The sequence below is a fragment of the Bolinopsis microptera genome, chromosome 7 (assembly GCF_026151205.1).
Source record: "Bolinopsis microptera isolate Bmic1 chromosome 7, MBARI_Bmic_1.0, whole genome shotgun sequence".
NCBI lineage: Eukaryota > Metazoa > Ctenophora > Tentaculata > Lobata > Bolinopsidae > Bolinopsis > Bolinopsis microptera.
The window spans coordinates 12,535,472-12,551,154 of record NC_087078.1 but is presented as its reverse complement, the minus strand read 5'-3'; the positions used below and the strand labels follow the sequence as shown (position 1 = coordinate 12,551,154).

General features: G+C 35.3%; 4 protein-coding genes across 6 annotated transcripts in view; 1 reads left to right on the top strand and 3 right to left on the bottom strand.

Annotated features, from left to right (window-relative positions):
- Positions 1-452, bottom strand: part of LOC134818509 (bromodomain adjacent to zinc finger domain protein 1A-like) — a 32,826-nt gene extending 32,374 nt beyond the window's left edge. The window contains exon 1 of the mRNA XM_063828103.1: positions 166-452. Coding sequence (XP_063684173.1) covers positions 166-278 — 113 coding nt within the window. The 5' untranslated portion in view covers positions 279-452. The remainder of the gene's footprint in view (positions 1-165) is intronic.
- LOC134818510 (glutamine-rich protein 2-like) overlaps positions 1-15,683 on the top strand; it is a 103,482-nt gene that overhangs the window by 20,077 nt on the left and 67,722 nt on the right. Inside the window, exon 1 of one of the 2 annotated variants that reach the window (XM_063828106.1) lies at positions 1,707-1,735. The exons of the other annotated variant lie outside the window; for it this stretch is intronic. The gene's annotated coding sequence lies outside the window, so the exon portion shown is untranslated. Of the gene's footprint in view, positions 1-1,706; positions 1,736-15,683 lie in introns of those variants that run through there. 2 annotated transcript variants of the gene reach the window in all.
- On the bottom strand, positions 6,040-9,324 carry LOC134818558 (uncharacterized). Of its 2 annotated transcripts, XM_063828173.1 has the most exons (4): positions 8,073-9,324; positions 7,122-7,896; positions 6,737-6,898; positions 6,040-6,470 (listed from the first exon to the last, which is right to left on the bottom strand). In XM_063828173.1, exons 2-4 carry the CDS (start codon positions 7,291-7,293, stop codon positions 6,286-6,288), a joined length of 519 nt encoding a protein of 172 aa, XP_063684243.1. In that variant the 5' UTR covers positions 7,294-7,896; positions 8,073-9,324; the 3' UTR covers positions 6,040-6,285. The 2 variants fall into 2 exon arrangements, with proteins under 2 accessions (XP_063684243.1, XP_063684242.1); XM_063828172.1 differs by lacking the exons at positions 6,040-6,470; positions 6,737-6,898 and having other exon boundaries at positions 7,563-7,896; positions 8,073-8,666.
- On the bottom strand, positions 9,915-15,649 carry LOC134817949 (malate dehydrogenase, cytoplasmic-like). Its single transcript, XM_063827330.1, has 9 exons — positions 15,617-15,649; positions 15,344-15,445; positions 15,121-15,217; positions 14,762-14,950; positions 14,453-14,562; positions 14,132-14,308; positions 13,841-13,916; positions 10,635-10,747; positions 9,915-10,329 (listed from the first exon to the last, which is right to left on the bottom strand). The coding sequence occupies exons 1-9, from the start codon at positions 15,623-15,625 to the stop codon at positions 10,183-10,185; spliced, it is 1,020 nt and encodes a 339-aa protein (XP_063683400.1). The 5' UTR covers positions 15,626-15,649; the 3' UTR covers positions 9,915-10,182.

Here is a 15,683-nt window from a genome sequence, read left to right as displayed (position 1 = left end):
ATAAATTTGGAATGTCGCTAGTTGGTTCAAAACAATGATCAATGAAGCGGAGGCTTTAAACGAATTCAACTTCAAATTTGTAACTAGACACAATCTTTAGGCAAACTGACTGATTTTTTGCGGAATAGGAAGACTAGGAACTAAGAAAAAGTGGCAGAAACTTACTCATAATCCCGGAATATCTCTTTCGTGAGTACGTTGAGGAATACTTCTTCATCTGCCTTCAAATCAGGGGGCAAATCGATGGGTACAAAGGGTTTCTTGCGAAGCAGCGGCATGGCACTATCCAAGAGAGAGCACAAACGAATCTGCTAGAACGCAACTCAATATTTAACATGATAGCACACACAAAGAAACTGCCATGCCTTCCTCAAACTCAAAATGAATGCGCGTCGTCTTACGCGCATAGTGAACGCGCGCTCACAAAATGCTAACACTTCTAAAAAGCTGTCTGGCTGATATATATAGGGTGGCTGATATATTAAATTTGAATCCTATACAATTGCTAATGTTCATTATAATTTACAGGTTTTTAAAAGCGTCTTACCCTCCTCAAATTACCCCTTATTCGTTAAATTTGAATCATCATGTCCTGTCAGAACTCGTTCTTCGAAGCAGAACCTGAAAACAGAGAGTTGTTCATGTTGGGGATTCGTCTGATCTTAGAAACTGAATATTCGATATTAAGATTCGTTATTTGCAAGTCTTTGATATATCAACACTTGGTCCCTTGAAGGCCTATCTTAGATTACTTATCTACAAAATTCGTGCTCATGGTAAACTAATTACTCCGCAAACGATTTAAACTTATCCAAAAGTATAATCAACTGTGCGCGGCGCATAGAAGGCAATGTATCATATCCATAATGAATGTTGAATGAGTAAATTTAAAATCACAATGTTTCACTATCGACTATGTTTATGAATTCATTTATCTAATTGAACTCAATCTACATGGTTAAAAAGTTTACACTGTTTTCAGATCAGTGTTATTTGTGTTACTTGTTGATTAAAGTATATCTTTGAAAATATATTACCATTTCCACTTTTGTAATACTATATGTCATATTGGATATACAAATTCAATTATTAACCCCAAACTGAATTAAACCATACACGATTACCTGTCATGTGTTAAATCGAGTAGAAAATATTTGATTCATATTATGTGTTATATATATTAAAACAGTCTGGATTGCAACTGGAAAATTGGAATTACGTATTACCCGAAATGTCTGTAGTAGCGAATAAGTGTGCTCTCTTCAGTGGGACGATTGTCGTCTGCGTCTTTCATGTTTCACTTCATTCAATAATACATCACATCATACATTAATTGTACGAATCGCATATCAAAAACATGATTTTAATTCCATAACCATGCACCACGCGCACGTCGATCAGATCACGTACGTACGTCACACCTTGCGCGCGCGCGGCCGGAGCAAAATTCCCACTGCGCGCAAGTGTGACCATACATTTACCGTTCGTCGATGGCGTCCACCGTAGACGATTGGTTACTACGAACCTTCCAGAGACGTATACAAACACAAAATATATATATATCTCACAAAAGGTTCAGACGTGTCCCTCACGATTACCCAAGAACCATTTAATGTGCCCCACGAAATGTAAGGAAAATTCGTCTCGAACGTTCTATACGTATTGCAGGGAAGCAAAATAGTCTAATTTAACCGTTTTAATACTTTCAACACTACTATATAACAAATAATTTGAGGTATGACACGAGGAGATACGAAACGAACACGAAATGTCAAGAAAAGTCCAGAGAAAACTGGTGCTACAGCAGAAAAGGATGTAACTGAAGATGAAGAAAATCGTAGTTGTGAATGCAGAAGGTATATTGAAGAGGAGTTTTCATTAGCTTGTGCATCCTGTGATATGTACTGGCATTATTGCTGTGTTGGACTGACAGGTCTGACACAAGAAGAAGGCGACCGTCTGTCTAACTGGCGTTGTCAAAATTGTTTCATATCACCTTACATTAAAAGCAACAGGACTCAGACCTCAAACCCTGATAATGAAGAAACAAAAACACTACGGAATGTTATTAGGCAGGAACTTGAGGTCCTTACACCTTGTATCAGAGGGGTGGTTGAAAATGCAGTAAAAGATAACATTCCAACTAACTTCGAGTCTGAAAAACCTAAAGAAATCACAAAAATAGTGAACCAGGCTTTCCAATCCTGGGCAGATGTGACTGCAAATAGTCAGAAGAAAGTTATGGAAGAAATGAGCCAACAGCAAGCTTCACAAAGTGTTATCAGTAAAGTTCAGACAAAGATGCACACTGATGAATATGAGCGAAATTTAAGAAAGCTCAATCTGTGTGTTTTGAATGTTCCAGAGAGCAAGAAAGCTGACACCAAGCTACGCCAGGAAGAGGACTCAAAGTTCTGCAAGGAGACACTAAAGATTGAAAAAAGGGACTTTATCAGTTGCCATCGTGCAGGTAAAGTGGATCCAGATAAGCTACACTCCTGTCGGCCATTGATCATCCAGACAGCTGACATGGAGTCAGTTAATTATTATTCCAACCATGGCAAGGGCTGGAAAGAGTCATCATACTGGATAAATATGGATCTCTGCAGAGCAGACCGAGAGATCCGTTTTTTAGCCAGAGAAGAGAGGAAGAAGAGGCGGGAAGAAGCAGAGAAGAAAAAGACAGAGAAGAAGGTGGAGAAGAAATAAATAGCATTCACAAAGAATGTAGTCAGCCCATGAATATTTTTTATACTAATGCTAATGGACTATTTAATAAAATTGATGAACTAAAATGTATTCTATCAGTTTATAAATCCATTCATGTAATCTGCATTACAGAAACTCATTTTAATAGTGATATTTTAGATGCTGAAATTTTTATTGAAGGTTTTAGTATGTTTAGAAAGGACAGAGATTTTAAAATCGATAACTCCACTAGCAACATAAGTGGAGGTGGTGGTTCTATTATTTATATTAAAAACAGTTGTAATGCTTCATTAGTGAGCTCATTTTTAAAAGCACCAGATTCTTTAGCTATCAATGTCAATACCTCTGGTGGATTGATTAGTATTTGTTGTATTTATAGGTCTACTTCTTTAAATTTAGAACAGAACAATATGTTATTATCTTGCATCAAGAACATATCTAGTGAAAAGAATGTTTTTGAAACTATTATTATAGGAGATTTTAACTTACCTAATGTATCTTGGGAAACTGGTAGTGTAAATAGTGGTATTTCTAGTAAGAATCAGGTTTTAATGATTCAACAAAAGTATATTGATTTATTTAATGACAGTGGTTTGATGTGGTACTTTACTAACGAAACAACCAGAAGACGGCTTGTGAAAGATACTCTCCAGGAGAGTCTTCTTGATCAGGTTTTGTATACAAATGATGCTCTTGTCAACGGTTGTAAGATCGTTTCTCCGCTTGGCAAGAGTGATCATGTTGGGATACTTGTCGAACTGGTCGTTTCGCCCAACACTAACAAAAGTCCCAAACAAAAGATTTTGAAGCCTATTTGGGGTAAGATTTCCTCAGAGGAGTTATTTAACTTTAGTAAGAATAATATTGACTGGGATTATAGTTGTACAAATAATGTCCAAGATATGTGGGTTGAACTACATGGTAAATTGGAGTCTGTTGCTGCAGCTGTCCCAGCTGCTTCGGTTTATCTCGACAACAGACCTGTCAAGTTGCCATGGAGTACAACTTCACTTAAAAGAATGAGGAAGAACAAGGACAGAGCATGGGCTGAATTTGATATTAATCCTTCTTATATTAACTTGAGCTGTGCAAATAGCAAGCAGCATAATTTTGAGGTGGCAGAGATTAAAGCTAAAGTAAATTATGAAAAGAAGATTACATCTAATTTAAAACAGAATTGTAAATCTTTTTACTCGTATTTGCGTAATAAACGTCAAGTGAAATCAAGTGTTGTTTCTTTAGATAGAGGAGATGGTACACGCACAGATAGTTCATCTGAGTCAGCTGAGGTACTTGCTAGTGCCTTTAGTTCTGTGTTTGTGCGTGAACCACCTGGCCCTCTCCCTAAAAATGAGAGTTATAACAAAGAGGTTATTGATGATATGGAAATTAACAGTTCTGATATCAAGAAGCAGCTTTTAAAGCTTAATGTTTTTAAGAGTTCGGGTCCAGATGGCGTTCATCCAAAGTTGTTGAAATCCTTAGCATACGATGAAATGTTTGTTGAAGCTGTTACTAAATTATTTGTTAAATGTTCAGAAACAGGAGTCCTGCCTGACATTTGGAAGACAGCATCTGTTGTAGCATTGTTTAAAAAGGGTGTTAAATCTGATCCCTTAAATTATAGACCTGTCTCATTAACTTGTATTTTGTGCAAAGTGTATGAAAAGTTAGTGAGGGCACATTTATTAACATTTTTAGAAGAACGAATTTCAAAGCATCAGCATGGATTTGTGAAGGGTAAATCTTGTCTATCTAATCTTTTAGAGACATTTGATAATATTCTTGAAATTTTAGACGAAGGTGCTCCTGTCGATCTTTTGTATTTTGATTTTAGTAAGGCCTTTGACACAGTCCCCCACTTTAGACTTCTATCTAAATTGGAGGGGTTTGGGGTCAAGGGAAAAGTTCTAGATGTTATAAAAGACTTTCTGACAGACAGAACCATGAGGGTTTGTGTAGAAGGACAATGGTCTGAGGTGAAACACGTGTTATCTGGTGTTCCCCAGGGGTCAGTATTGGGTCCTTTGTTATTTATTCTTTATATAAACGATTTACCTGACAATGTTAAAAATAAGATTAAATTATTTGCAGATGATCTCAAGTTAGTTTGTAATGCAGCTAACCATAGAAGTGTATCTGATGATATTTTAGAACTCGAAATTTGGGAGAGTTTTTGGCACTTAAACTTCAATCCTGCCAAGTGTAAAGTAGTTCATATTAATCTGAATAATAATCCTAACTCGAATTATATTGTAAATGGAGTGGAACTAGAAGTATCTGCACAGGAAAAAGATTTGGGGGTTATTACCCATAGCTCCTTGCTTTGGAATGAACAGATAAAAGCATGTATTTCTAAAGCAAATCGTATGATCTGCTGGATTGTAAGGAACTTAGTTATTAGAGAAAAGTTTGTAATGATATCTATTTATAAAGCTTTGATAAGACCTCATCTTGAGTATTGTGTCCAATTGTGGAATCCAGTTGCGGCTCATGGAAGTTGGGGGACTGTTTTGGAGCTGGAGAGCGTCCAGAGGCGGTTTACCCGTCTTATTGATGAGGTGGGTACTCTTCCATACAGCCGTAGACTGGATATACTCAATTTGACAACGCTGGCAGAGCGGCGAATACGTGGGGACCTTATTGAAGCTTTTAAAGTAACTAGTGGTTTGACTGAATATGGATCGGGTTTGTTCAGAATGAGCAGATCTGGTCTTAATTTAGTTTCAACCAATAGATGTAGTAAGAGTGTAACTAAAGTCAGGAATATTCAGTCTTCTTTTCTTCCGGAGCGAGTCATTCCTTATTGGAACAAACTCCCTTCAGATGTCAAGAACTGCTCGACAGTTTTAAGCTTTAAAGTTAGATTGGAAGGATTTAAGAAAGAAATGATTTCTAAAAACAGTGTAAATGATTCTTATTTTTGGACTGTTTCGAATGAAGTTTTAGGGAAAATTGAAGGTCCAAGTTATTTAAGCAATAAGGAGAGACATAATGAATATCTTTGGTTTCATCCTTTTGTGGCAAAGAAGCGTTTTATAAATCTTTATTCCACTGGGAAGTATTAATGAATTGTTTATAGATAATGTATTAGATTTTATTAGTTAAAATTGAATTTATTAAATTATTAATGTTGATGGAAAAGTATATTTATTTAAAGTATTTTTCTATTTAGTGCAATGATATTTTGTAGACACTTGTGATGATGTTATGTCATAATCTTTACTTACTTACTTACTTACTTACCGTGGTGTTTACAGCTGCAGCAATCCCTTCTTATTTCTTAGATAAAACCATTTGGATTCCAACAAATAAAAGACTTATATCATTGAACGAACCAGAACTGAAGATTTCATGAAATTGTCAAAGAATTATTAGTTATTCAACTTCGTATTCTACAAATTCTCTTAAATGAGTAGATAAATTATTTACAAACTTTCAAAGATTTCTCTGAAATATACAATGTCCATTATTGATTATAACCACAATAACTTAATGATGAATCAACAACACAAAAGCTGAATGCACTCAAATGATCATCATTTCACATCTAGCAGTGTCAATATCTCACGAAGTTCATCCTTTATCATTTAATTTCTTTCTATTCCCTCTGGCCCACTCCATATATTTCTTGTCTTCAGTTATCTCCATGTACACATCATCTCTGCCGTAGAATTTAAACCGGTGTGGTAGCCACAGTTTCTCGAAGATATAATTTAGAGGTCGGTAGAAGGGATATGCCAGGCAGTAAACTTTCCTGTCTGAAAAGTTGAAGGATAAATTAATTGATTAAAGTAAAGTTCGATGGTTTGAGGCCAAAAGCTAACTTTAATACGCTTTGTGTCCCGTTTCTGCAAGTGGAATGTGTGTGCACCAGTCACTAGAAATGAAGTATAACCTAATCAACACGAACGTGAAGTTCCTCCACAATAGAACCTTAACTTCCATCTTGCCACTTACAGGCGTGCCAATGATAAAAACAAAATTCCTACAACAGAACTCCAACATTCATGATCTGGGAACTTACCGGCGTGCCAATACAGAAACAGCATAGCATCCAAGTTTTTATGTCTGTTTCCCTTCTGGTCGATTACATAGAAATTCAACATCGCCTCTTTTCTGGATATGTTAAATTGGGTCGGGTCGTAATTACGGTCGTAAACATTTATTATCTTCACAGGATCAATATCTGAATATGATGAGATTATCAAATTATTATATTTCCACGCCTCTGCTCAGTATGGAATGGAGCGGTGAAATATTAAAAATTTAACATTGCCAAACTAGAAAAATGCCACACCAACAAATTCCACTGTAAACTTATTGTTATATATATATTATATAACCATTATATTCTTTAACAGTTCATTTCCATAAAATCTACCCATCCAAAAAAGAAAGAATAAACTCACCCAATTCTTTAGACCGCTCAGAAATAGTCATGAGCTCACCACGTGACCACCTACACCCACAATCTACCAGGGCAGTGATAACACCACTTCTCTCCTGGGTACAGAACGGGTAATTAAGGTGGCTCACTGCACGTTTAGCTGCCCGAACAGCTGTTCTGAGGTGACCAGTCATCCTGAGATGGTGTGGGGATGAGGAAATGTCGGACACTGTAACCGTCAAGAGCACACAATAGGTTTTACAAGCTTATTTTATTTGGAGTTTTTTAACCGTTAATTCGATTTTCAAGTTCACCTTAACTTAGCACAGTATTATTATTTTCTCATCGTCCCAACTGATTCACAATTCTGATCTACATCAACAAAATGAAATCACTTTATTGTGAGAAGTTCAATTAGGAATGAATGAAGAGTCTGATACATTATTCTGAAATGAAGCAATAATTGGGATGTTGCAAACATCAAGATAAAAGATTAAAAGTTAAAACAGCTAATTTTTGGTCGATGGTAAAAAATGAAAGAATAAAAAAGGTTCCAACCTTCAAAAATTTGTAAAAGAGCATTTAAATGAACGTTTAAAACATTTTTGTCAGATCGTCATGAACCGGAGGCCAGTCCAAACTCCTCCAGCAAATCCAACTGTTCGAAATAGTGGCACACTAGAATGAAAAGGACGAGATATTGAAAATTAGGTTCGTTCGAGGAAAGATCGAGTTTTTCTGGATCAAGTGTGGTTAGTAATTCGGAGCTGAGGACTGCACAACGTCGCCCAACCGCCCTGAAGAAATAGGTTCATTGTAATTATCAATTATTATCAATGTAGAAACTAAGTGATTAATTACACAGCCTTTTACAACATGAGGTCAAAACAATAATCAGTTAAAATTGAGAGGGATTTGTAAACATTTGAGACATTAAAACATTTTAGGAATGTATAATGATTCTCAGACTAACCTTATGATGGACATGTAATCCATGGGAACAGGTTTATCAATAACACACAACAGAGAAAAAACCCACGAACCAACAGCCCTTGGATTTCTAGACTTTTCTTCAGAAGACAAACAAACATCCTGAACGTAATCCAGCAGTTCAAACACAGAAACTTGGGACAAGCTCAGTACCAGAGATAAACTGGCCTGCTCGTCGAAGGTTTTCTTGGAAATGCTCAGTTCCAGTTCGTCTCCCTGGAGCTTGTTTGGGTGGATCTTCTGCATCCTGCTGCAATATTGTCTTAATTTGGAGAACTTGTGAACTTGCTTGTTGATAAGTGCGGGAGGGAAACTAAGTGAAGTTTTCTCATCACGTGGTTCGGTTTCATCTGACATTAGGTTGAACATGCTTCTGTCAACTGACATGACATCCGGAATGTATGATGCTTCAGAGTGTACGATTGAGAGGTATTGGAGGCCATCTTGGGGTTTCTCGCCGGGAGTGTGTGTGCCTCTTGGTAGTGCTTGAGGAGGGTAGCAGTCTTCTTCAATATCGGACATGATTCAGGGATATGTTTTACATTCCTGTCATAACTCTAGATACACTCCGTACACTGTAAGATAGAGGATTTATTGGTGGTCAGAACTGTATGTTAAACTGAGTGTTTAATAGTAAAAATAATGATTTTCTGTATAACATGGTGAATTTCACTTGAAGTTTTCGAATGAATAGAAGTAAAACTAAAATATATATCATAAATAAATTAGTCGAAAATAAGAACTCTAGAATAGAAAACCTTCTAAAACGTTTGGGAACGCATCGATCACATTAAAAATGGAACAATAATCACTCGATCAAGCTCAACAGCACTTGAAACCTAGGGCTAATGAGGGTCAATATAAGGTGAAACCAATAATGTCCAGTTTATACCCCAATCAATCCAGTAGCAGTATCAGTAAACTAAGTGATCGCTGCATACACTTTGTCAGGTGGCGTGATAATATATCTGTAGAAAGACACGGTCGTGTCTGAACATCATGTCAAGGTTTCCCAAACTCTCAGCAGGAATTGAGCAGAATTTGAGCAGGACTCTAGAATATGATACTAAGAATAGAAGGAGGAGGGAGACCTGATGCCGGGTCAACGTCAGTGCCAAGTCCCTTGAAAATGATGTAAGGGATTATAGCATAGTAGAAGACTTTCTGTCCGAGCCTCGTCACTTTAGTCAGGCGTTCTTTTACTGGCTCTGATAGCTCCAAATTCATTGCTAGCTTTGAAGGGTAGGGGTTAAGATATTGTATAATGTATAGTACTTTATAGTAATATTGTATACTAGTTTTAGTATTGTATCTCAATCTCAACACTTATTTTACTTCGGACATTCCAACAGCCACATTGTTACACAAGTGTGTAACCAGCCAATTACAGGAAGCCGAAGGATTCAATTATACATTAGGCCAGTGACGGTTAAGGTAGTGTGTACCATACTTTCTTCGCCCGAGACTTTGCTGCAATGGGCAGCTCCTCATTTAACCCTCACACCCGATTTCTCGGGTATTTGGCTGACTGGACCGGGGGGCTGCATAGACCACTCAGGATCCTTAGCTGAGCGTCGACGACGCTCACCCCACGGCTAGTGACAGAGTCGGGAATCGAACCTGGTACCTCAAGCAATACCAGGCGGATTAATGGTTATTGGTAGTGTTTAGAGTGTGTTCCATCCATTAATTTTAGTTGCAGGGAAGATGCATTATTGCTGTCTTAATAAATCATCATTTCAAAATTTTGAATAGTCTAGTTTTTTAGATTTAAGTTACATTTTCAGATCTCAGTTATTTTTTTCTATTCAGAAAAACATACCTATATATTCTAAACAATGTAATGTGAGAATGAGAACATTAGAACACACAGTTGCAATAAATTAATCTTCGTAAAAATCTGACTGTTTACTCTTTAAATGAGCTCAAATTCAAACCTTTCGTGAATTCTTTAATAATCAAATGAGAAGGTGAGTAGTACACAAACTAATTATAAATATGGTCTTCTAAAATCTACATGAAAATGTGCAATATTTAATGCCTACAAAAACCATAAAATATCAATATTGAAGGCTAAATTTACAAACGCTAATTTAGTTGGCGGCTTCAGCGGCGAGCTTGGCGGCTTCGGTGGCCTCTTCTTGTAGCTCGTTGTAAGTAGCCACCATTTTCTCAGTAGCGAAGTCGTCCTGTTTCAGACCCTGGACAATGTTCCATTTTCCACCAGCCTGTATTGTGACCTGGGAAAGATTTAGATTATTCCAGAAAGTTCCGAGTGTAAGATGATCTGGCTGGTCTGGATTTAACCAGACGGTTTTAAAATTCTCAACGGAATATCTTGCCCTTTCTAGAATGACTATATTTGCTTAACTTAAATGTAAGTGTTACAATACTTAAAATAAATTGCTCATTTGCAGGCTCGACAAGCCTAAGTGTTTTGGTAAACTATCACTACGAGCTAAACGCCAAATCTTGTAAAAGCTTCCCGACTCCAATTACACAATACATAATAAAACCAATTAACATAATATAACAATCTATTTACCGGGAAGGAGTAGATAATTCCAGCAGGAATGTTGTAACTTCCATCAGAAATCACACCCATACTGGTGAACTCTCCTTCTTTTGTTCCAAACCACCAGTCCCGTGTGTGATCGCCTGGAATTAGAATAGAATTTAATAGAATAAAATAGAATAGAATAGAATAGAATAGAATAGAATAGAATAGAATAGAATAGAATAGAATAGAATAAATAGAATAAAATAGAATATAATAGAATGGAATATAATAAAATAGAATAGAATAGAATAGAATAGAATAGAATAGAATAGAATAAATAGAATAAAATAGAATATAATAGAATGGAGTATAATAAAATAGAATAGAATAGAATAGAATAGAATAGAATAGAATAGAATTGAATAGAATAGGGTAGAATAGAATAGAATAAAATAGAATAAAATAGAATAAAATAGAATAAAATAGAATAGAATAAAATAGAATAAAATATAATAAAATAGAATAGGGTAGAATAAAATAAAATAGAATAAAATAGAATAAAATAGAATAAAATAGAATAAAATAGAATAAAATAGAATAAAATAGAATAAAATAGAATAAAATAGAATAGAATAGGGTAGAATAGAATATGATAGAATAGGGTAGAATAGAATAAAATAGAATAAAATATAATAGGGTAGAATAGAATAGAATAGGGTAGAATAAAATAGAATAAAATAGAATAAAATAGAATATAATAGAATAAAATAGAATAGAATAGAATAGAATAGGGTAGAATAGAATAGAATTGAATAGAATAGGCAGAATAGAATAGAATATAATAGAATAGAATAGAATAAAATATAATAGAATATAATAGAATTATTAAATAGTCGTTTATGGACACGTTCATTTGAGTTTGAGGATATTGGTAAATATAAGTGACCCTATTAGAAGGCAAAGTGTAGTTGACTTTGTCACACTATGAAATTACTTAAACCCTTGATGGTTAGGATAATCGTCTCATCCTCTATGCTAACTTTGTCACATAACGATATCTTAATCAGGTGATAAGATATCGCTTAAATACGGCCGGCACGGAAATGGTTACATTGTCACACTAAAAACATGTGACGGAGTAAATATGGACCCCTTGCTGCCGTTTTTGACCAAATTTTTTAGTGTCTAGTTGATTGGATGGGTACATATGACCATTACCTACATATTTGACGACTTTTTTCGTTAGATGGTGCATTCAGGTTTACTCTGTCACACATTAAAGAAAATATGTGATGAATGTTTAGGGCACCCTGATAAGCAATGCTGAGTAGTGTAAGTTTATTTGATAGCCTGGAAGTGTTGGGAATTGTTATTATATCATATAGTCGTAAGGAATTAAAACACAGAAGGCACAACCAAGTTTACTTTGTCACATAATCTTGATGATATCTGAACATTTGTGAAATTGAACAAATAATGATATACCAGCTTAAACCCCTTATAATATTACGTACTATGGATCAAACAACACTGATAGTACCATGCACCAGTCACATAAATCATTATCAGGTGGTAATATGTTAACAGTGTCACAATTAAACTACCGCTACATGGTCAAAAATAGGGTAATTTCGTCACAAAAAATTATTATAACTCTGTTAGCTCCTTGCTGGCAAAATAACTAGTTTATCGAAATTTTGTTGATGATAAAGTTACATAGTATTCTAATAGAGGTATAGTTCTTCAAAATAGGGGCAAGACATGTTTACTTTGTCACATCAGTTATTATAAGAGTTAGGTAATCGTCATCAGATTAAAAGATATTTTTCGTAGTTTGGATCGATTAATACTTTAATATACCTGTAATAAAGCATCCTATGCCAATTTTAACACACTATCTTGATACTGTTGGGGCAGGGAAAGTTAATTTTGTCACATTTTTAATGTCTTTGACAAATTAATCTAAATTTTTTAAATTGAGCTCTTATGTTCTGGACAATATTCTTCCTATCGTTTCTGAAAGAATGTTGAATTCTAATAGAGTTATAGATCTTTAAAATAGGGGCAAGACATGTTTACTTTGTCACATCAGTTACTATAAGAGTTAGGTAATCATCATCACATTAACATATATTTTTTTGTAGTCTGGATTGATTTATATAGGTAATAAAGCAGCCTATGCTAAATTTTACACACTATCTTGAAATTGTTGGGGCATGAAAAGTTAATTTTGTCACATTTTTAGTGACTTTGACAAATTTAACCTAAAATTGTTAAACTTAAGCTCTGATATTCTGGACAATATTCTAATAAAGGTATAGAATATAGATCTTCCAAATAGGGGCAAGACATGTTTACTTTGTCACATCAGTTATTATAAGAGTTATTATAAGAGACTATTTCATTCTATAATCATTGTTTTTAATCTATTAACGATTTCGTATAATTTTTTGTGACAATGTAAACATCAACTGATCTTAACTTGCATCAACTACATTGTCATCATATAAAATTTTCCCACCTTTCAAACCAAAATCAGATATAAATAATTCGCCCAAAATTTAAAATTTCATATATCGTGACAGAATTAACCTCATTTCCCAATAACCAAGTGCCTGTATTAGCTAACTAGTCAAAAGAACATATTTTAGGGCTATGATTGGTAGAGCAACCATCAAATAATGAGTTGAAAGGGTTTTTAGGACACCTCACAGTAGAATAGAGGTATGGCATCATGAGTGTGACAAAGTTACCCAAATATTGCCTTGTAACCGTTCGATCCGTGCCCATTAACCAATGTTGTATCATAATTGTTAGATTGACCTAATTTACTATATTTCAGACCAAGGAATGATAATTAGACAACTGCAGTTAACTAAGTCACACAAAATGTGACATTTGAAACATTATAGTGCCTAATAACAATAGATTTTCTTTCTGAGCGGTGCATATGGGAGTATGAGTTCTGAACGTGCTAAGTTAATAAATGTCAAAATTAAGCCACTATCGTCAAAAACCGCTATTATTTTTGTTTACCAATATCCTAAAACTCAAATGAACGTGTCCTTATACGATTAAATAGTCGTTTATACGATTAATATAATAGAAGGATTTGCACGAGAAAAAAACTTTCACAAGATCCCCTCATCCTTTAAGAGCTAGCTTGTAGTGTGGTGTGGGGTATCACTACAACAAACATACACCCGACAACTATATTAGATTATAAAATGAACGTTAAAAGTATAACAAACCGATAGCTTTAGCTGCAGACATAGCCGAGCTGAGGCCCCTAGCCTTGATAACAGCGGCACCACGCGACTGGACCGTCTACAAAACAGTTATAAATGTTAACAAATATAAAATATGTTTACAATTATTAGTATGTTTATAATTAATAAATGTTAATAATTATTTATGTGACCGTCTCTGAAACAGTGAAATAAGCTAAAGTGGGAGACGATCCATTGTTGGGTTGGAAAAAGCCATGAGTCGTGACAATTCTTCATGAAATTAAATAAACTAGTTTAGTAAAATTCGCTTACCGTGATGAAATCAGATTTGATCCAAGCATCGTCACTGAGCGCGCCAGTTAGAGGTTGGATCACGCCGTTCAAGACAACGGAAGCATGGCGGGCATCAGGGAACTGAGTTCCAGAGTGGTTACCCCAGATGATAACATTCATGATTTGAGAAACGGAAACACCAAGTTTGTGTGCCAACTGAAATAATAGATATTAAAACTAATATCATAACTTGTTTATAGTATACTGAGCAACATGTCTTATATTTATATGAAGTTTTATGATAAGAACGATTGGAATTTGTATCAAGCGGCAGATGATATTATGGGGTAAAGAGAGTACCTGAGATTTGGCTCTATTCTGATCAAGTCTAGTCAGACAGGTGAAGTTCTCTTTAGGAATAGAAGGTGCGTTCTTCATACAAGTCAGCGCATTGGTGTTACAAGGGTTACCTACAAGTTTGGGATTGTTTTGATTATTTACAGTCACATTTCAACGTCACCAAAAACAATCAGAACTGATGGTTTGTAATATTATAACCGTACTGTAAACTAGCTACCGTGACTACAATATCAAATAAAAGCTACGCTTCTAAATAAGTAAATGGCAAATAATAATATACTGTTTCAGCCCTATAATGTATCTACTGACCTACAACGACCACTTTTATAGATTTCTTTCCAACACTATCAATAGCTTTGCCGGTGACACGGAAGATGTCATTATTCTTGGCAAGGAGGTCTTTGCGCTCCATCCCCTTCAGTCGAGGGAAAGCACCCAGGAGGAGAGCAACATCCACATCGGCAAACGCTACCATCGGGTCGTCAGTAGCCACAACACCTGTTCAGATAATAGTGATCATTGCATATTATACAATACACTTGTATATCAAATAGTTAAAAATTAAGCACTGCAAAGCCATGTGCAATTCTTAACTTTTGCATTCGACCAGTGTTTCACGAGAGCAATGTTAATAGAACGGGAAAGTATAGTAATGTGCTCTGACGAACCTCTGACAAGAGAAAGAGCCAGATCCTCCAACTCCATCACTACTCCGTTAAGTTTCTCCATGCAATGTGGGATGTCCAGCAGATGTAGAATAACAGGCTGAAAGAGGTAAATAATGAACAATTTGCTTAAACGATATGTCAACAATTGTTTAAATGCAAAATTAGGTTAAAAGTAAACTTTAAAGTAAAATCTGAATAAATTTGAGATGTAATTTATAAGCACCTGGTCTGCACCGAACACTTTGCCGGAAGCAACTTCAAGAAGAAGGGAGTAGGCTATTTGACCAGCTCCACCGGTGATGCATATCTTGATAGGACTCTTGTTCTGGTGATAAATCATTATAATGATACCTACTCAGATCCGGTTACAAAGTATTTCATATTCTTAGACTTCAAAGCAACTTTAGATAAATAAAGTACACTGAGCTCGCCTCTCGATTTATTTAGCAGTAAATCGTGAATTACCAAGAAATTAAAAAGTAAAGGGAACACTCACCGCAGCCATAATTTGTTGTTTTAGGAAACCTTGGGTCCTATTTTATAAGAATGGTGAGTACTTTATA